The sequence below is a fragment of the Borostomias antarcticus genome (assembly GCF_949987555.1).
Source record: "Borostomias antarcticus genome assembly, chromosome: 15".
Classification (NCBI taxonomy): Eukaryota; Metazoa; Chordata; class Actinopteri; order Stomiiformes; family Stomiidae; genus Borostomias; species Borostomias antarcticus.
This window is the reverse complement of record NC_140248.1, coordinates 14456547-14477425: the sequence shown is the minus strand read 5'-3', so window position 1 is coordinate 14477425 and position 20879 is coordinate 14456547. Positions and strand designations below refer to the sequence as shown.

General features: G+C 45.5%; 1 protein-coding gene across 2 annotated transcripts in view; it reads left to right on the top strand.

The window, feature by feature from the left end:
- gabra3 (gamma-aminobutyric acid type A receptor subunit alpha3) overlaps window positions 1-20879 on the top strand; it is a gene marked incomplete at its 3' end in the record, with an annotated part of 50049 nt that overhangs the window by 13218 nt on the left and 15952 nt on the right. For both annotated transcript variants that reach the window (XM_084450016.1, XM_084450015.1), the window contains exons 3-4: window positions 2637-2857; window positions 18670-18752. In XM_084450016.1, the coding sequence (XP_084306142.1) occupies window positions 2637-2857; window positions 18670-18752 (304 nt within the window). The remainder of the gene's footprint in view (window positions 1-2636; window positions 2858-18669; window positions 18753-20879) is intronic.

The following is a 20879-nucleotide window of genomic DNA, read 5'->3' as shown; positions in this document are numbered from 1 at the left end:
CTTAATTTTCAACTCAGTTACACCAACAAAATGCATTAATGTACGGAGGCCTGTGCTCTCTGAGCATCCTTTCTAGTTGTTATTGAATCTTTTTCTGCAATAACTGTACTTATTGCTGTGTTTATTCTACTAATGTTAAGGTTACCGCTCTTTGCTTCGGGAGACTGTTTTACCGGCAGCCTGTATTTCATTTTCATGCATCAACTACGGGAACCAATCAGTGGCTGCCTCCCCATTGGGGGCCCGGACAGCAGTTAGAACACAGTCCCTGACTGGCCCAGTTAAAATCTGGAAATCGATGTGGATGGGGAGACGTCCAGACTGATCTGTAGAGAGCAGAATGGGAGCTCACGTAATCAGGGTGGCTATGCCAGGCTAGAAATATCCAACATAGGCTATAAAACAGCCTAAGCATACCTGAGACAAGTTTCCAATCTAAATCAGCCATGTTGTGCTAGATTGCATAGTCTCGTAGGCTGTCTCTGTTTCTGTTCCAACATGTGATGAATATAGGCCAAGTGGTGCTGTTTTAACAATGCTGACGGGCTGCTCACACGCTTCTGTTTGATGCGTGTCCGTCAACGTATGGCGGAAGTTGTGTCTGCTACAAACAACAACAACCAAATCCCGCCTTGCGATGACATCTTTCTCCGTCAAGACATCTGATTGGTCGGCAGCTCCAGCAACGCATCTGAAATTGAACATTGCTCAACTTTCTACGCTAGCAACGCAGGCAACGCAATGCACTGGGACAACAACGGAACCAGAATGCCATTCGGCTGCAACCATTGAAAGTGAATGGCATCCGTCAATGTTGACGCATCAAACGGAACCGTATGAGCAGCCCGTAAACCTCCTGGAGGATTTATGCAGTGTATAATGAAAAATGTGTCCGTTTCAAAAGACAGCAACCAGGCATGAGATACTGTGTTAGTGATTAGCATACAGGGGTTTAGAACTAGGTATACAGTCAGGGCAAAACAATTTGCTTAAACTTCATCTTAAACTTAAACTACAACACGTGTACCCATTATTGTTCATAAACTCATCATAAAGTGCTACTTTTTCAAGGTGGCTGGCGACTGACCAAAATAACCCAAATGAAAATCAGATTGATCATACTGTTATGACATTTTAATTAGACTACTTTTACTTACTGAACATCACAAATAGAGATGGGGAATGGAGAATGCATCTGATGACACTCGGAGAGGTTTATCGGGCGCCGTGTCCCTTGTTGTGTGTTACGTGGCAATATGGTCAGAGAGATAACTTTTTAAACAGGCGTGTTCTACCTCGCCAGCGGCAGCTGTGAAAACGCAATCACTGGAGTATGAACTCTGAAGGATGCCTTAAGAATCTCACACACTGACTAGGCTGTTTTCCTCTTCAAATAAAATGCATGGTGAATTATTGACGTGCTCGCTGTGGAGAAATCTTGATTATCTGATGCTTGCCAAGGCCAATATTGACAATACCCTAGGATAGAGGTTTAATCTACTGTAGATTAGAACACATAGCAAGATGTGGGCTGAAATTAGATCAGATCTAGGAAATGTTCTGAGGAGAATAAATACAAATCATATGAATGTGGAATAGAAAAAAATGATAGAAATGAACATATGTTTGAATTGAATGAGGTGAAGATGGGAGAGAGAAAAAATGGTAACAGTACAGTATGAATAACTCAAACGTCCCTCTGTTGAAGGGGAGTACTGCGTTCACACGGCAGATTTTGTCAAAACGTGTGCGTGTTGCTTTTCCTTGTTGTAGAACAGCGCGCTGGGAGCCCTTCGGCACGCTGCTCTGCCGAAGTGGGTTGTCTCGCGTTTTATCAGCCCCGAAAAGTTCAAGCGCCCTATGATTGTTGTTTTCTGTCACTTGACAACGAAGAGCATTGGCCAGGGACAATACGGTACGCCTCACGTTTTTAGCAGCTTGCAAAATCTGCCGTGTGAATGCGCCCTAAAAGTTGAAATTGAGATGGAATACTAGAGGAGATACTTTTTTTTCAGGGACTTGTGTGTGTGTGTTTGCTGAAAGCAGCCATATTTTTTAGTTGAAATACCGTCTGTAGTGTGTTTTCACAGTCTTGAGCTTTGACACAGTGTTCTCTTAACGCACGCCACTGCATTTTTGATAGGAGGAAAAGGGGGAACAGCTCAGCCCTGGCCCTTATATAGCCGTACGGCAACCGCCGCAGGCAACATTTCCCTGCCCTAAAGTTCCTGGGTGAATTATGTCCCACCTGGTCACAAAAGCATCCAGCGGTAACTTCAGGACTATCTCCCATAGTCATCATCCATTTGTTGTATATATATAAAAAGCTTAATAATTAAAAAATGATATCATTGCGTCAAAGTGAGATTCAATGTAATTAAGAAACTTACCACGATGATCAATAAACATTCAAAAGGAGATCCTACCTGTAAAATTGTAGCCTGGAAGCCAGACTCATCGCAAAAAAAAGTAGTTTTCACAAAAGTCTGGACTTCCAGCCGCCCAGAATGATGAGTTTTCCTAGAAAACGGGGCACCGATCTGGAGACTGCATTTCTGCAATTTCAGCAAGCACATTAATCAGATAATGAACATACTTTATCAACTGAATGATTAATGTATCTTTTTTTCCCAAAGGAGTACACTATTGACGTGTTCTTCCGCCAGAGTTGGAGGGATGAGAGGCTGAAGTTTGATGGACCCATGCAGGTCCTCCCCCTCAACAACCTCCTAGCCAGTAAGATCTGGACTCCAGACACCTTTTTCCACAATGGGAAGAAATCCGTGGCCCACAACATGACTACTCCCAACAAACTGCTACGACTGGTGGACAACGGTACTCTTCTGTACACAATGAGGTGAGCCACATGATGTTGACCAAATACTCTTGTCTTTTCAGCTGGAATACCACCTGTTTTAGATAAGATACTTCCACAGCTATGGCAGCCCTGAATCTAGTGTGTACTATCTGTCATTCCGCGCATTGGAACCACGGTCACCTGTTTAGGTGTGTCCAAAGAAACCACTGGGATGGTCTTAATGCCTCTCACCCACCTGTCAGATAAGACCGGGGCTCCGGTGTAAGGTGTCCTGGCTCAGGGTGAAGAGAGTCGGATGTGGATCAGTAGCTAGCTGCTGGAGCCACTTGTACAGTAGACTGAGGTGCAGAGGTGATGAATGAATGTGGGAATTGAGTTGTGGAAGGCTGGCCGCCCAGGAGTTATCTGGAGCAGTGTGCCTGGCTGCCAGGGGAGGCCGTTTCCAGCATCCAGACTGACACAGAAGCAGCGCCAATGCTTTATTTGAAGGGGTGTGCAGAAGACACTGTCATAATCATGAAAGGACACATGATCCTCCATAAATAATATTATGATATGGAAATATGTTGAAATATGTAATATGAAATATGCACCAAAACAGCCTTGATCATCATGCACTCACATGAATGCCACCACATTCAATTTTACTTGCACACTCTCAAAAATAATGGTCACATATGCAGCCATTTTGGTCGCAGTTTCGAGCCCTGTTGTGGGCATGATCCGCATGTGTGCGTGTTTTGCCTCACGCACGGGCACAAAAAAAAGTGTCATCATGGCAGTCTTATGCATACCCCTTAGTGTCATGACAGTGTCATGCCTGTCTTATGCACACCCCTTCAAATAAAGTGTTACTGAAGCAGCACATATTTCCACTGGACAGACAGGCTTGTCCAACCACTGTAAGCTCTGCTTCACTCACATGGTCAGAGGATTGTTACTATGATGTCACACCTACTGCAGATGCTACAAGTACAGCAGCTACAGAATGGTTTCAGAATCAGCAGTCCGATCCATTTACTGTTCGCCCCGTCATGTACTGTCGCTTTGTTGTAGGCGTTTCGAAACGACTTTAGTCCAACAATCCAAGAATAGACGTGGGGCTTATTGTGAAAACCTGAAGCGGAAAAAGAAATGTCTCAATCACAATCTCATTAGGTGGCTTTAGGTAACTTGTGATATTCCCACTATTTCTTTCTTTCTTTCTTTATTATAGTTCTCCCCAATTTTTTTTAACCTTAACTAGTTCTTCATACTTTGTGCTAGAAACTTCATTCATTGTTTGGCAACTGCGCTCCCCATTGAAACGTATGGCAATACACTCTAACTTTTGAGCTGCTAATTTAGCATTTTTACTCACGCTATTTTCTAACTATCGCTATGCCTACAGTTTTAACAGCTCATACACATATTATATATTGAAATGTTCACACAACTGTGCTGATTTGTACAATGTAAGTATCTAAGCTGTGTGACTTATAGTTTTTGCTGTATGACGATTTGTTTGGCAACTGCGCTCCCCATTGAAACATATGGCGAGTGAGTCAGCGAATTCTGTGTGTTCTGTTCTTTGGTGCTGTAGAGCTGTGCTGCTGTGCTGTCGTTGCTATGGTGACAGTTCACAGGAGAGAGCTTGAAGCAATCAGTATCCTGATTCATACAATATCTTGAAGACCAGGCTAACCATTCAAACTAATGGCGCTTCACTCTAGCTTTTGAGTTGCTAATTTCTGATTTCATACCTGTTTTCTAACCTGTCACCACTCCTACAGTTTTTAAGCTAAATGGACATACTGTATTATACCTCAACATGTTCAGCTGGTTCCCAGGATTCCTCTAAGCATTGACATTTATACTTTTTGAGATGGAGCTGTCTGAAGCTGGTCATACCTTTCCCCTTGCAAACAATTGATGGAATTTTCAAAGAGTCAGTTGGGATTTGAATTTGGGTGCATGGGCAGCCTCTCTTGAAGGTACAGACACCCTTGGACCACACAAGGGTGGTGCATGGAGATTGCCTGGTCTGTAATAGTACTAGCAGTAGCTGTTACATACAGCTGCAGCAGCTAGCCCACCTCACATTTTCTCCAGGAAATGTACTTTCTAGTTATCAAGTATTGTTCTCGGATCGCTTGGCACATAACCCCTAATCAAATCTCCAAGTCTGAGTAGGCCTCCTCATTTCATACTGATGTTTGACCACAGGGACTCCGCTGGCAATGCTGGTGATTAAGGTAACTAGTTCTCATCAGTGTTAATTTGCCTGTGAATTCCATGCATCAGTTTCCACATCAAAAGGTTTTTTTTTGCCAAGCAGAGTCTCTTATGAGTTCATTCGATGTGGCTCTGATTGTCCCCAGGCTATGAATAACATTTGAATTTAAAGGCCTGTCACTTTTTTTATTTGCAGGTTAAGATAGTGTCTTGCCAGGGAAGTTGCTATCAAGGGCTGTTGGACTATTCTATACTGTATACAGCGTAAAGCCAAACAAGATACATAATTAGTGACACTGGTGTAGGAATGCCAAGTTGCATTTTTGGATAATAGTGTGCACATTGAACCAAAAAGACCATTGAAACTCAACTCAAAAATCACTGAAACGAAAACGTAATAAACATCGCTGTCCAACAAGGAAAATAGTAGCCCCATTTTTAGCTTTCATGATGAATTAGTTACAATATTTCAACTGACAGCTGGACGGCATGCACTCCGCCATTTCCCTGAAGATGCTCAGAGTATTGTTGGAAGTGTCATTATCGTCACTCTGCATGCCAGGGACTCTGACTGCATACACAGGACCTCTGATGTCAGGCTCCCACGCGGTTCCGTCCGCAGCCCATGTAGAGCCACAACCAACATGGCAAGTGTAGGTTTGACACATACAGTATCACTTATCAAAGCCTGCAAACCTAGTATCTCCCTTATATTGTGTTGTGTTGCATTGTATCATGGACGCCATGAAGACCTGGATGTGGAGACAGTTTAGGAGCTGGGAGAGGAAGTGAATAAATGATCCCAGGCTGGATGTTTATGGGTGTTTCTCAGGAGCAGATCTCCTCTCAGAGCGTCTGCAGTGGTACCAGGCTTGTCATAAAGACAGGCACAAGTTGTCTCCAACAGTATTTTATAGAGAGGGCATTTTGTTTTCATGAATTAAGGACTACGGTGTGCATGGATTGCCTGCAGTTACAGTAATGTGACTGATACAAGAGATAGATTACAGCGCCACGGCATCCACCCTGAGCGCTGATTCAAAGGTGTCCTCTAAGCTATGGCAGAAGACAAACAGCTGCTTCCTGTCATTACATTCGAAACACGGCCCAGGGGAGGTGAACAGGAAATAGAAATCAAAGAATGCATTTCCATATAGTGGCATCACCCAAAGCTTCTATTTTCAACGTAGTTATGTTGCTTTCTGAACTTGATCTGCATTGTCTTCTGTCATCCAGTAAATAACTATAGGTCACATGCCATGTCTAGCCTCTTAACAGTGTGGTACAGTTTTACGAACCCCTGCTTTTTTAATATTAGTGTTATCATGTAGTGAATGAAAATGTCTGAATAAGATTTTTTGTTGTTGTTGTTTGTAGTCTACCTTGGTTGTCCTTGTCTCGTGTCCGAAGTGGCATTATAATTCATATATCTTGTCCTGTCAAAAAAATGGCAGCAGAAAAAAGAAAACCTGTCTCAACTCTTGTGTGAACCGAATAAGACGTCTTGGCAACGCAGTACAGTCTCAATCAGAAAATCACACAAGGGTTTCTTATAGAGACTAAACAGGGTCATTCTGATTCGTAAGCACTTCTGTAGAGGAGGGAGCAGGCAGCATGCTGTGAGTGGGGGCGGGGAGGGGAGGATCAATATGCCTGGATTCAAAAAGAACAAGAGACACTGATTGCGTTTTGGTTTGGTGAAACTGACAGCACGGTGCAGTCTCATCAAAGCCCCGGCCACCCACGTCACACGCCCCCGCACCGTTCCTGATTGGCTCCACGAGCACAGGTCACCCACCACCGCCTGTACGACGTGAACTAACAAAACGGAGCATTTGCTTGGGAGGTTTCTCTGCAGAAAAACAAACAAACGGGTAGAGTGGGAATCTCTGCCCAGTGCCCACTTCCAACACTCACTCACTCACTCACTCACTCACTCACTCACTCACTCACTCACTCACTCACTCACTTACTCTCTCCAGCATCTCTCTTCCAGACAGGTCATCGTTGTTGTCGGGCAGAAACCTTGTATCTCCAAAATGGTTTTCGGAATGTTCAAAAGAACATTCCAATTTCTATGTTTGTTTATTTTTTGAATAAAATCACATAAGATGAGTTGTTTAGAATACGTGAATTAACATTAATTGGTCCCAGGACTGGGATCTGTTCTGAGGTTGTAAAGGGTAGTCCCAGTTTTCCACCCCCCCAAAAAAATCACCAAAATGGAGATACAAGGTTTCCGCCCGACAGCGACGTTAATCTGTTGGGTTGGAATCACTGCCCCCATGTGGACAATGGCGCCACCAATTTGTGATTTTTGTCATAATAGCCAGTGACGAAAAACACAATTGTCCAAATTCCAATCCCGAGTCCCACACTTCTACCAAGTTTTTACCAAAAATGAGGTTGAGGATGACATAAAGCTGCTGAAATCATTCAGAAAGCCAGTGTGGCCCAGTGAACCATCTCAAAGGCCCGGCGATGAGATACACACCCATACAGTATTTATAATAACAGTATATAGATGGAGCAAAGATAGTACTGGCGTAGCACGCAACCCTGTTGACTCACTGTCAGCACTGTCATGTTCCTGCAGATGTGCTGCTGGAATGGATGTGCTTGAGGGAGCTCCATTCATTACGGGGGAGGGGCTGAGATGACAGCCTGGGGAAAGCACAGGTGGCACAGCTCTACAGACACACAGACCACATGCTGCGGGCGTCACTCACATATGCTCCATGTTGTCTGTCTGGATGGATGGATGGATGGATGGATGGATGGATGGATGGATGGATGGAGGGAGGGAGGGAGGGAGGGAGGGAGGGAGGGAGGGAGGGAGAGAGAGAGAGAGAGATGGGTTGTATTCTTCTCCAGATGACGCTTAATTTAGGCTCCTTATACCATGTCAGGAAGTGATAGATTTCTTAGGAGCGTCTTTAGGTCCAGTTCAGGAGTTTGACCTTGATCTTGACCTTGACCTCAGGAATTTACATTCAGAAGGAACAAGGAAAGCCACTCCCCTGCCCTTTGTATATTATGAAATGTCCATGATAAAAAAAAAAAGAAAAAAAAAAGAAAAAATAACAGTCCTGTCTCATGTGGCCCCCCCTTTCTATGAAAATCTGATTTTAAAACATGATGTAAAGCTTATCCTTAATGCAGTCTATCCTATTACAATTTGCAATCACAATATGTGCCTCTTAACTTTTTATGCTAACCACTCTATATTTCACTCTGCCGGGTATAAAAGGTTTAGTCGCCCTGCCTCTGCGGGTTCCTCTGCTTTTATTTTCCCCTTGACCTCCTGGCGACATGACCGTCCGGCTCGGGCCGCCAGCTGGGATTAGCCCTGCGGTGGAGCTGTCCCGGAGCTCCCTCCCTGACACAGCCCCTGGTCAGATCCGGGCTCAGCACTCGATATGGGGGCGGCAGGGGTCAGGATTTAATTGCATGTTCAGAGCTATAACAGGCACTCTCTTTTTTTCTGCCTGTTGGCAAAGCTCTGTCCCACTGCCAATACCAAGGATGAAGCCTCCACCTTGTGAGGGGAGGAGAGTGGGAGTCCTTGTCTGTCAGTGGGTGAAGGGCTTGGGGTTGTTCATGCAGCTGTGATAGGGGCTGAGTGTCTATTGCTGGATGCTGTTGTTGTTGTTAGCTACACATAGTTGGCCAAATAGCCTTACAAACTAGCTTGTGTCTGTTGTGACATTCATGCGGACAATAGAATAAATAGTATGGTGTCTCACCTCTTTTGCATCTTGGCTGTAGCATGCTGTGCTGGGTAGGCTACCTGACAACTTTTCTTTGATCCAGGCCTGTCAATACTTTTGATAACATTATAACCTGTGACAATACAATAATTGACAGACACATTCAGTGTTGCCTTTTCGTAATCCAATTACTTCTCATTTGAGGGGAAAGCAGTGTATATTTTACAAAGCTGGCTAACTGAGTAAGCCTGACATTTGCAATGAGTAAAACCTGGAAACTCTTCAAATCTAGACTGAAGTAAAAATAACTTTCTGGGTTTCACTTTGTGCAGAAGCCAGGCTTATTCAGTTAGCCAGCTTTGTGGAATACCCTGGTGTTTGACATCTGATCTACAAAGTACAAGAGCTAATACATGTTTTTGAAGTTTAAACGTGAATCTGTGGTGAAATACTGTCTTCTCAAATCAAATTTAATGGCTGAATTTACCAGGCAGCAAGAAGCAAAAGAATTGGGACACCATAGTTTTTATTCTTTCTCTACATTTATGTCACAACAAGTACAGGCTATCGTAAGGCTATTGTGGCCAACAACATCCAGCAATAGACAAACATGGTACTGTATGTGAAAAAAAAAATATGGCAAATTGCTATAGATAGTTTGAAGGCTACTTTTTTCCCGTGACAATATGTGTCTGGCCCTCAACTTCATCTCTACAGTATCTCCAAGTATGGCCAGTGGTGTGATTGAGTTGGCGCCCCTGGTGTACATGTATAGAGATAATGAGAAAGAAAACCAAATGGCCTCTAACTAAACAAAAGAAGGCTGGAATTGAAATACAGGCACTGCTGATAATTGATACATGTTTTCTTGTCTAAAAGATCAGAATTGATTATGATGTGTGTGTGTGTGTGTGTGCGTGCGTGCTTGGGGGGGATTGAGAATATGATCACACCCTGGTAGTTACTGTCTAGCGGAGTCAGCAGCCCTCCCTGTAATGGCCTCTGTGTCTCCAGGGAGTTAACTGTTTGAGAAATGTTTACAGTGACTGGAGACTTTAAAACAGACTTCTCTCATCAATGCCGTTTGAATCTAAATCGGAAGACTCCATCTTCATTTTTAACAATGTCTACAAAGAACCATCTGATTCTGCTGCCTGTTTCATTTAGGGCCTTCCAAATAGAATGTTTATTTTCCATTTTGACCTTCTGTCCTCTCTGTTTGGATCATGTGTGAGACAGGTTTGTTTGTCTCTGTTTTGGCAGTGATTGTCTCTGTTTTTTGCAGGGTTGATTTCATTGCTATCAGGTGAAAACCACTTAACTCCATTTTGATGTTGTTGTTTTTAGTTTTTAGTTTTTTTTTACATCAATTGAAAGCTGGGACTACTCTTTACAACCTCAGAACAGCTCCCAGCCCTTGGAACAATTAGCTAAATGTATTCTAAACAGCTCATCATAGGGTTAGGGTTAGTTAATGTATGTTGAGTTTATGTTCAAAAACAGAAATTTGAATATTCTTTTCAACATTCTGAAAACGTGCCATTTTGGAGATAATTGGTTTTCACTTGACAACAACAATTAACTCTGTAGCACTATAACTGATCTGAAGTGTTTTCAGGTACAAAAAATACGGCTTCACAGTGGTACAGTATATTCAAGATCTGCAAAGTGGCAAAAAAAGGGACACTGCCAAACCCCCTTATACTGTAAGAGCCCAGGGGTTCATTATGATGATGGTTGTGCTCTCCAGCACAGAGCCCAGGCATAGACAAAAAAAATTGCTCTAATGATATGCCCAGGCAAAGGGAAGTGGCTAGTTTCAGTGCAAACTAGAATGGAGAAGTAAGACGCCTCCTTCCCTCCACTAGTCTGGCGGTCCACCTTGGGCAAGTGGTAGTGCCCCTTAGCCCCCCTACCTGGGGTTACAGGTAAAAACCCCCGATGGACGAAAATCTAAGATGAAGAGAGACCCGGCCCGGAGGAAGTCCCAGACGGAGGGCCCGGACAGAGGGCCCGCCTGCGAGCGCCTGGTGGCCGGGCTTACCACGGAGCCAACGGATGACCGAAAGAACGAGATCACGGATACAAGCGGCCGAAATGAGTTTTCTCCGGAGGGTGGCTGGGGTCTCCCTGAGAGATCGGGTGAGAAGTTCAGTCATCCGGGAGAGACTCGGAGTAGAGCCGCTGCTCCTTTGCGTCGAAAGGAGCCAGTTGAGGTGGTTCAGGCATCTAGTGAGGATGCCTCCTGGGTGCCTCCCTAGGGAGGTGTTCCAGGCGTGTCCGGCTGGGAGGAGGCCGCAGGGTAGACCCAGGACTAGGTGGCGGGATTACGTCTCCGCACTGGCCTGTGAGCGGCTAAAGATTCCCCAGGCAGAGCTGGTTGATGCTGCCAGGGAAAAGAATGTCGGGCCCCCTGCTGGAACTGCTGCCTCCGCGACCCGACCCCGGATAAGCGGATGAAGATGGATGGATGGATGGAACACGCCCACAAATTTGCCAACTGTGTGCAATTTGCACCCATGATTGCAATTAGCCATGTACGGGTTCTTGCGCACGCCTGGCATGACGGTGCCTTCGTCTGGCTACAGTACAATAATGTTGCCATGATCCCTGGAGACCGGGCATGTCAGCCCCTTATATGTGTTGCACTTACCACCAGCTGAATGCAATTTGTTCTTGTATAGACACAATGGATATTGTCAGATTTTTCCCCAGTGTTTCAAGCTGTTCTCCATATTTCAGGACACAGATTGGATCATAATGAAAATGACAATGATTTTTTTGCAGAAAATATCTGTTTGTTTTTGTGCATCACAGCTGGTTGGACCTTATTTTTAAATACCCCTCTATATACTGTATATTTCGCCCTTAATATCATCCAATATCAATTCAATATCATTCACAAGTTCTGAGAAGAGACAGAAGGAGAGAGTGCGAGCGGACTGCTGCAGTTAATACCAGCTTTTCAAAAGTGGTATTTGTCCCTCTAACCACGTGTGGCAGTATAGCTCACGGTCTTTGTGGATCAGACGCAAGGCTTATTTGGGGCAATTTTGCACGGAAGTACCTAATTTACATACATTCAAATGAGCCTGGCGCAGCTGTGGAGCTATTTACTCATCGGTGCAGTTTGCAATGCTTTTCCCCCTTTGCGTGTGCTTTGTGGTTTGGATGCTATTTTTTGTCCCATTTGCACTGGTTTTGCCACTGCAAAAGCCACGCAATCCTTTTGTGGATTTAAGTGAACTAAACAGGAGCAGTGGACACAAAAACAAGGATGTAGGAAGTATGAGCCTGTTTGAGGGGGAGTTCATAAACAGGCAATGAAGCACTCCAGTACAGCATATGGCACCCGAAGCCCTCCGGTATGAATAGAGAGTCATAAACAGAGAACCAGTCTTTATCTGCAGGCACTCAGACCTCTCTATTATAAACATTGGTGTTTGACTCACCTACGGTATGGACCCTTGCTCTCCTCATCTGTCACTGCGTTCCAGACAACCATCTTCTATTTTTGGTCATCATCAGCGGTTTTGATTTGACGTGGACTGTGAAGGAGAGTAACCTTGAAACAGATGGAGATCACTTATGGAACTGTCTGTCCTGAGTTCCTGCTTGCCTCGTGATCGACAGTACCCCGGGCAGTTTGTGTGGGATCTTTGTAGGGGCTAATGAGCTCATCTGGTGATGGAGAGGTTGGTGTGGACTACAGGACATGGGGAAGGGTAAGGCTCTCACATCATCTATAATTTTGCCACAGTGGTGACTGACACATTGTAATAACACATTTCAAGCTCTCTGTTAGATGCTTGGCCACCTTGTAATTGGGGTGGCAGTATGTTTTAGCACTGCTCATCCCTGTTTTACATTCCAAAGTACAAACAATCTGATCCCACTGTAGAAAGAGGGTTAATCAGGTTTAAAAGTATTAAATCATAATTAAGAAGGTGAATGTGGTATATAGGTTTTTTTATTTATTTTTTATTTTTCTTCTGATTGTTTGTATGCTGTAAACTGTCTATAGACTTTTGTATTGTGTTGTACAGTATGTTGACTCACTCATTGCTGCATCCCTGACCTCTGGTTCTGGTCTATAGGGCTCATATCTCTGGACACTGTGTTATATCCTGTTTAGTCTGACATGGACTTTTTCTCTAACCAGGTTCCCAAGCCTGGTCTTGACGCACATGAACACTGTGTAAGAGAATCCTGGGAGTCGAGAGGCCATTTCACCCTGTCTGTGTGTTCTCTCTCTCTCTCTCTCTCTCTCTCTCTCTCTCTCCCCCCCCCCCCCCCCCCCTCCCTCTCTCTCTCTCCCTCTCTCCTTCTCTCTCTCACTCTCTCTCCCTCTCTCTCTCCCTCTCTCTCCCACTCTCCCTCTCTCTCACTCTCTCTCCCTCTCTCTCTCTCTCCCTCTCTCTCTCCCTCTCTCTCCCACTCTCCCTCTCTCTCTTACTCTCTCTCCCTCTCTCTCTCTCCTTCTCTCTCTCGCAGGGCTCTGCTGTACCGTGATGAACCACATCGCCAGCCAATTTGAAAGCTACTAGCCACCCCTCTGTTTCTCTGTGGATATTCCACGATGCAATTTAGCCTAATGTGTAGCAGTAAATTAATTGTGTGGTGCGTGAGTAGTGGCGAGAGTTTCCCGCAAGTCATTGGGCGTCATTCACCAACGAAGTAAAGAAGTTCTTAAGAAGCATTTCTTCTTAAACTATACTTATTATTATATTTTCCTAAGAAAATTCTGGCATTCACCGATGGTTTCTCATCTGGGATTTGTTCTCAGCTAAGATAAGAATATACAAACACTGAATAACAGTCGCAAGTAGGCCATCTGAGTGCAGAAATGTAAACTTTGCAAAATTGGTGATTGCGGTCACCTCAATTCTACAGTTGGATGATATAGGCCTATGATTGAAATACAATTATATTTGCATAATTCCCAATAACGTGTGCGTCAGAATATCTGACATGTCATCGTTTAAATCATTTCGCTTCGAATTGCTTGTCATTCGTGTTGATCAGTCTTGAAGATGTTGAGAAAATATTTTGATTGTGTGTTAAAGGAGTAGTAAAGGGAAAAATCATGTTTAGCCCTGTTTTAAGGTTACTTATGATCATATACAATGGTTCAGATCAAAAAGTTGACAAAACTAGCACTTTTGAGAAAGTCTGATAATTGCTCTACCACCGTTTTGGTCATACAATGGATGTGGGTGGGCACCGTGAAAAAGTAACCTTAAAACAGGGCTAAACATGATTTTTTCCGTTACTACTCCTTTAATAATTTGTGATTTTGGTATAAATTAATGAGTATTGGGTTTTGTTTTAATTCTTTTACCGTTCTGCAAAAGCTTTTCGGTGGTCACACATTTCAGTGTATTAACACACCGAAATGTGTGACCATCGGATTTTGTGACCGGTGGTCACACATTTCGGTGGTCATAGATTTCGGTGTAGCCTATTAACATGCGGAAATCAGTGACCACCGGATCTTGTGACCGGTCACAAAATCCGGTGGTCACAGAATTCCGCATAACACCGGTATTCATTCAGAGAAGTGACATCTGCGCACGACCCTGTAGTTGCATATCCTTATATGGGGCTGGCGGGGAGTTTACCTATGCTAATCCATGTGAGCGGCCACAAGCTTTGAACTTGAGAAACCATGAGATTCGCCATTAAGAGAAGGCAGGTGCGAACTCTTCCAGCGGTTTACGAACACGTCGTGAATCAGACGGGAGCTTTCCTTATAAACGTTCTTAGGAAGAAATTTAAGAACAGAACTAAAGAAGATATTGGTGAATGAGGCCCATTGGTAGAGCTGTAAAATAAAAAAGTGTAATGGTCTCTGGGTGTGTCCGGATGCTCTTGCACAGCCCAACTCTGGCAGAAACCACAGTGTGGATGCCGCAGACTCAGGGCTGTAGGATTTCCAGCATGTGTTTGGTTGACCTTGAGAAAAAGGTGAATTCTCCATCCAGCATTTGACTGATTGAGTGTCCTCACGGTGCAGGCTGGGTCAGTTACCAGCCTTCCATAAAACTTTAGAGCTGGTTAGTACTCCATCTTCCTGCTGTCACCCTTCCTCTCCCATGGGGTGCATCCTCGGGGGGGAGGGGGGGGGGGCGCGCACCCCATGGAGCCATCATTACTGCGGCATGCGCCTCCCCACTGGGGTTCCCGACCGGGGGAGAGGCGAGAGAGACAGACCCATTGATCATGATCAGAGTCCCCAGATATGATGATAAGTGTGACGAATGGTTTGCCCCGGACCTGATATACTAGCTATCTCACTCAAAGTACAGAGCTGGAGGGGGGGGGGGGGGGGGGGGGTGGGCAAGGAGAGATCCGGTGTGAGTCTACGACAGGACCATTTGTTTTCTGTGAGGTGTGTATGTCAAGGTGAAAGCTTATCACTGCTGGTAAAGCCCGGCCCAATAGATTGACAGAATGACAGGCGGACACAAGCGCGGTGCTCCGGAAGTCGTGAATCATCCAGAGAGACGCGCTACGAATTCAATCAGTCCAGACTCATCTTTCTTTTGCAGGTATATATGGGAAGAGGAGGTAGTGTGGTAAGAAGTAGGACTCCTGGGTGGGGGGTGTGGAGAGCTCAAGGTCTGTGGTTCTCAGACAGAGACGAGGTGCTTATGGCCCTGGCTCTGGCACCGCGATCGATGCAGATGTTTTTCCGGGAGGCGGCAACGGGAGGAGGGAGGGGACTGGCCCCACAAGGGCGTTTTCACAGTTGCTTCTGGGCCACGCGCGCACACACACACACACACACACACACACACACACACACACACACACAGGAAGCCCATTAATTAATGTCAGCTGCAAAGTGTTCCTTTCCCTCCAAGTGCAGTTAATTTGCAAGGCCAAGAACATCATAGCCATTATGTTTGAAGATTACCCAGGGGGTAAAATGCTTTATCTCATTAAACACTTAAGGTTAGTGGTACTGTGTAGACTTTAGGGGGGGGGGGGTATAGACATTTTGATGGCATGTGCACCAAATCACAGTAGCAGCTTTCCAGTAGACTCTAGCAATGAAGAGTATTTCATCTCCTCGCTGTCGGGTGGAAGCCACTTACCTCCAAAATGGCAAACGTTTTCACAATGTTTAAAAGAGCATTCCAATTTCTGTTTCTGAACATAAAAATCACATACGATGAGATGTTTTAGAGTACATATAATTGGTCCCAGGCCTGAGAGGTGTTCAGAGGTTGTAAAGGGTAGTCCCAGCTTTCAATTCATGTAAAAAAAAAAAAAAAAAAAATCTTCAAAATGGAGTTAAGTGGTTTTCACCCAACCGCATCACTACTGTAGCTGTTGATGCTAGAGAGCAACGTTTTTATAGTGGTTTGGTTTCATGTGGGTGCATTACTATTGATGCTTGAGAAGGGAAGAGACTTACAGTAGAAATGGTGAAGCCATTGTAAAGCTGTGCAGCACCATATCATTTGTCTTAGAAAAGCCCTGAGTACTGAGTACTGGCTCCAGACCCTAAATCACACGCCCACTTACATTTTGACGGAATTAATGACGGAATTAAACTGCGCAACGTGATTGGTTAGGGAATGAACTAATCGCTGAGGACTCGCCCATCTCGGAAAACGACTGCAATGGGACTCTGTTCGGACTGAATAATGAAGTTAAACAAAATGGAAACTCAGTCTGAGTGTCAGGCTACTGTATGCTGTAGGGTGAACTACCATACGGACATGAATGACCCATGGGCACAGATAGTTCCATTGACCTGCAATACTGAAAGAAAGACACAGGTGTGCAATGGCTAAAGTGACCAGAGGGGAAGTGCTACAGAATAAGCGCTGTGTGATGTGATTTCCCGGGGACGGGCCAGCCTCCTCCCGTCACTCCTGCTTGACTTGCAGAGCACAGGTCACTCCCACTGAGTGGGGGAGGAGGGTGATGGGAGGATCAGCGGGTCAATATCTAATCAAGTGGAGGAGGAGGCAGAAGGAGAGCAGAGGGCCCGGGGGACTCGGGGTACTGTCTGCTCCACAGGTCTCAGGGGCGGGCAGACAGGCCAGCTGGTCCAGGAACTACTGAGAGAGAGAGGGAGAGAGAGGGAGAGGGTAGGAAGAAGGAATGGAAGGAGAGAGAGTAGAAGGGTAGGATGGAGGGAATGAGGGAGGAAGGGAGAGAGTAGACGGGTGGAGGGAGGGAGGGAGAGAGGGGAGGGGAGAGAGTAGAAGGGTAGGAGGGAGGAAGGGAGAGTGAGAGAGTAGAAGGGTAGGGAGGAAGGGAGAGAGAGGGTAGAAGGGTAGGAGGGAGGAAGGGAGATAGTAGAAGGGTAGGAGGGAGGAAGGGAGAGAGTAGAAGGGTAGGAGGGAGAGAGGGAGAGAGTAGAAGGGTAGGAGGGAGAGAGTGAGAGAGAAGGGTAGGAGGGAGAGAGAGAGAGAGTAGAAGGGTAGGAGGGAGAGAGTGAGAGAGTAGAAGGGTAGGAGGGAGGGAGAGAGTAGAAGGGTAGGAGGGAGAGAGAGAGTAGAAGGGTAGGAGGGAGAGAGTGAGAGAGTAGAAGGGTAGGAGGGAGGAAGGGAGAGAGTAGAAGGGTAGGAGGGAGGAAGGGAGAGAGAAGGGTAGGAGGGAGAGAGTGAGAGTGAGGGAGGGATGTAGCGGGAGCTGCACTGATAGGAAAACTGACAAATCGCCGGCAATCCAGACACAGCTGGCTGAACAAGCACCTTGACGGGCAGACGCACTACGTGACTGCACACACCCACTGTTCCCCACCTCCAGCACCCCTCCGGTCCACCCAGACTGCTCCTCTCCCAACCCCCCTTTCTCCTCTCAACAAAACCCCAAATGTCAGGTCAGCTCAAATCTGCAGATTATCTCTGGCTGGCGCACCACAAATATCCCCCACTGGCTGCAGCTGGCAGGACAACCTTGGGGGGCGTCAGGGACGCAGACAGGGTGTAGACTTGACATATTCAGACAGGGTGTAGACTTGGCATATTCAGACAGGGTGTAGACCTGGCATATTCAGACAGGGCGTAGACCTGGCATATTCAGACAGGGTGTAGACCTGGCATATTCAGACAGGGTGTAGACTTGGCATATTCAGACAGGGTGTAGACTTGGCATATTCAGACAGGGTGTAGACTTGGCATATTCAGACAGGGTGTAGACCTGGCATATTCAGACAGGGTGTAGACTTGGCATATTCAGACAGGGTGTAGACTTGGCATATTCAGACAGGGATGAGGGCCGAAGCCCCGTCAGGTTTTTTCTGTTGCGTATGCTTGGGCTTCACACACCAGAACACCAGGACACCAGCTGCAGGTGGAGAGGAGGGGCTAGTGTGTTAATGGAAATGTCATGGTCGGATACAGAGCTCGGTAGTCTGTGTTGGATAAACTGAACAGCAGCTGTAGTCATATCAATGCTATGCTGGGTTGTGGTAGAGGCATCATTTTGTTTCTAAGCAGCGTGACTTAGAATCACAGATGTTCCTTTGCTAACCAGGTGCTTCACGCGAAGGAACGGTTGTCTGAACATATGAAAACCAACCACACCAGCACTACTAACATGGTCTTGGTTTTTGCCATGTGACAGGTGTCATATCTGCAGTATATTTGTTTAACATGACTATAGGAATAACTTTTCATGGAGGCCTGACTAGTAAAATGTCATTGTTCTCTGTATCTGTCTGTCTGTCTGTCTGTCTGTCTGTCTGTCTGTCTGTCTGTCTGTCTGTCTATCTGTCTGTCTGTCTGTCTGTCTGTCTGTCTATCTATCTGTCTGTCTGTCTGTCTGTCTGTCTGTCTCTCTATCTATCTCTCTCTCTCTCTCTCTGTCTCTCTCTGTGTCTCTTTCTCTGTTGCTCACTCTGTGTGTGTGTGTGTGTGTGTGTGTGTGTGTCTCTCTCTCCCTCTCTCTCTCTCTCTGTCCTAGGCTGACCATACATGCTGAGTGTCCCATGCATCTGGAGGACTTCCCCATGGATGCACACGCCTGTCCTCTGAAGTTCGGGAGTTGTAAGTTTCTCTAGCTATACATCTGTAAGGGCCTCATTGATGACATCACATATACAAACAAACATCTTTATTGATCACACAGTGAGACACACACACACATTACACAGTGTAGGCGGCAATGCCGAAACACACACACACACACACACACAAATAGCTGGAGCGTCCACCGCTGAAAATGTACTCCTGCTCTTAACTCATTCCGTCGTCCTTCCCCCAAGGGCAGCCGGGAGCAGACAGCAGGCAGCGTGCATAGGCTGCGCCCGGGGGACAACCAAGTGCTCCTGTCCGTCTTCGCCAGGGACGGACAGCGTTAGCGATCTGTTCCTCTGCATGTCTATCATATTGGGTTCTTTATGGGGGAAACCCTTGCAACATGGGGAGAACATGCAAACTCCACACAGAAAGGCCCGGAGACCTTCTCGCTGTAAGGCGACAGTACTAGGTACTGCACCACTGTACCACATGTGGGCAATGTTGGGGTTCAGTGTCTTGCTCAAGGACACTTCGGCACACAGCCAAGAGCTATATAGGACTGTTGTGGCTCAGGAGGTAGAGCGGGTCGTCCATGATCGCAGGGTTCAAACCCCAGCGCCCCCTGTCCGGACATGTCGAAGTATCCTTGGTCGAGACACTGAACCCCAAATTGCTCCCAATGAGCAGGCTAGCACCTTGTATGGCAGCTGCCGCCATTGGCGTGTGAATTTTTCCATTTGCCATAAAGGGGTAAGAGAGCAAGGCAGACATCTTCATTTAAAATGACGGGTCTGTTTCCTTCACCAAGTCACTATCTGTTAATGGTGTAAAGGCTGGGGAATCAATTTAATCAGGCTCCAATCTCGAATAGCACAATAGAGGATTGTGCCTCAGACGTTAATTGTCTTCTCCATCAAGGCTGCTAGTCCCTTTCCTATAACTGCAGTCTAACACCTCTGTATGGAGCCGGGGTTAGGGAGAGCATTGGGGGGTGCTCTAAGTTATTATTCCTGGTGATGATAACTCTACCAGTCCATATTAAAGATCAGACAGGCGCAGTGGTCATGAAGCTGTGAATAAAACATAAGCCAATAAGCCAAAAGGCTGCATTTTCAGCACGGCTTCTATTTGCAGACTTTGAGCGCAGTCGTGACGCTCCTTAGATCTTGTATTTATATCAACGGAAATCCGTCGCCAAAAAATCGGGAACAATCAGCTCCTTAACTCAGCAGCTCACCGCTGGCAAGTAATTAGTGACCTTTGTTGAGGTCCGCCATGGAATACAGGCAATCTCCTGTGACGTTCGCAAAGCCCTAATCACCGCTATGTTAACATGCAGTTTCTTTTCACCGGATGGCGCAGCAATTACAAACGTAACAGAAGTGCCTTTTATTCTCCCACAAGCCCGTGAACCTACAGTACAGGGTGTCAGGTTGTCACCATCTGAATATCAGCTAAATACACCAGACTTTGTTTTGTCCCGCAGATGAAAAAAAAGGAAGAAAAAATATAATTTCTGTGAAGGTCCATGATTTTACGTTTTTGCAAAAAATCTCAAAGCCAATACAAGCCAGAGCTCTGTGAAAGAACAATGCATATGTATGAGTTGTACATGTTATTATGCTCGTGGTAATGGTTTCCTGAGATTTATATTATCGAAACGAGGTTGATGATGTGTTACTCAGGCACAGTATTGTGTAAGCAATGAATTCATTTAAGGAAAACACATATTTAATAGTTAGAATAATAGAATTATACTTGCAACTGATCGGCGATGCCAATACAAAAAACATTGTTTTTTTCCTGTAAGACACTTTGGTTACTATTGGTTTGTTCCAGTACTCTGCTGTCTAGTACATCAACTGTGCCACCTCGTCCTGAGTGACACGTTGTCCTGATGCGCTATTCAGAGAGGAACACTGGGAGTTTGATTGACCATTAAGAGAAGTTTCCAGAGCCATGAACAGGGTTTTATTATGCTATGAAAGTGTCTGACATTGTTGACCTTTCCCAAGAAGCAGTGCTGGGACTCCAGCCACAGTGTGTCCTCCATAGGCAGACGCTGCCAACCACAGAACACACTTGTTTATTAGATAGAATTATACACCTCATCATCAATTACTGCTATTCATAGCTGAGGAGCTATTAAAGTAA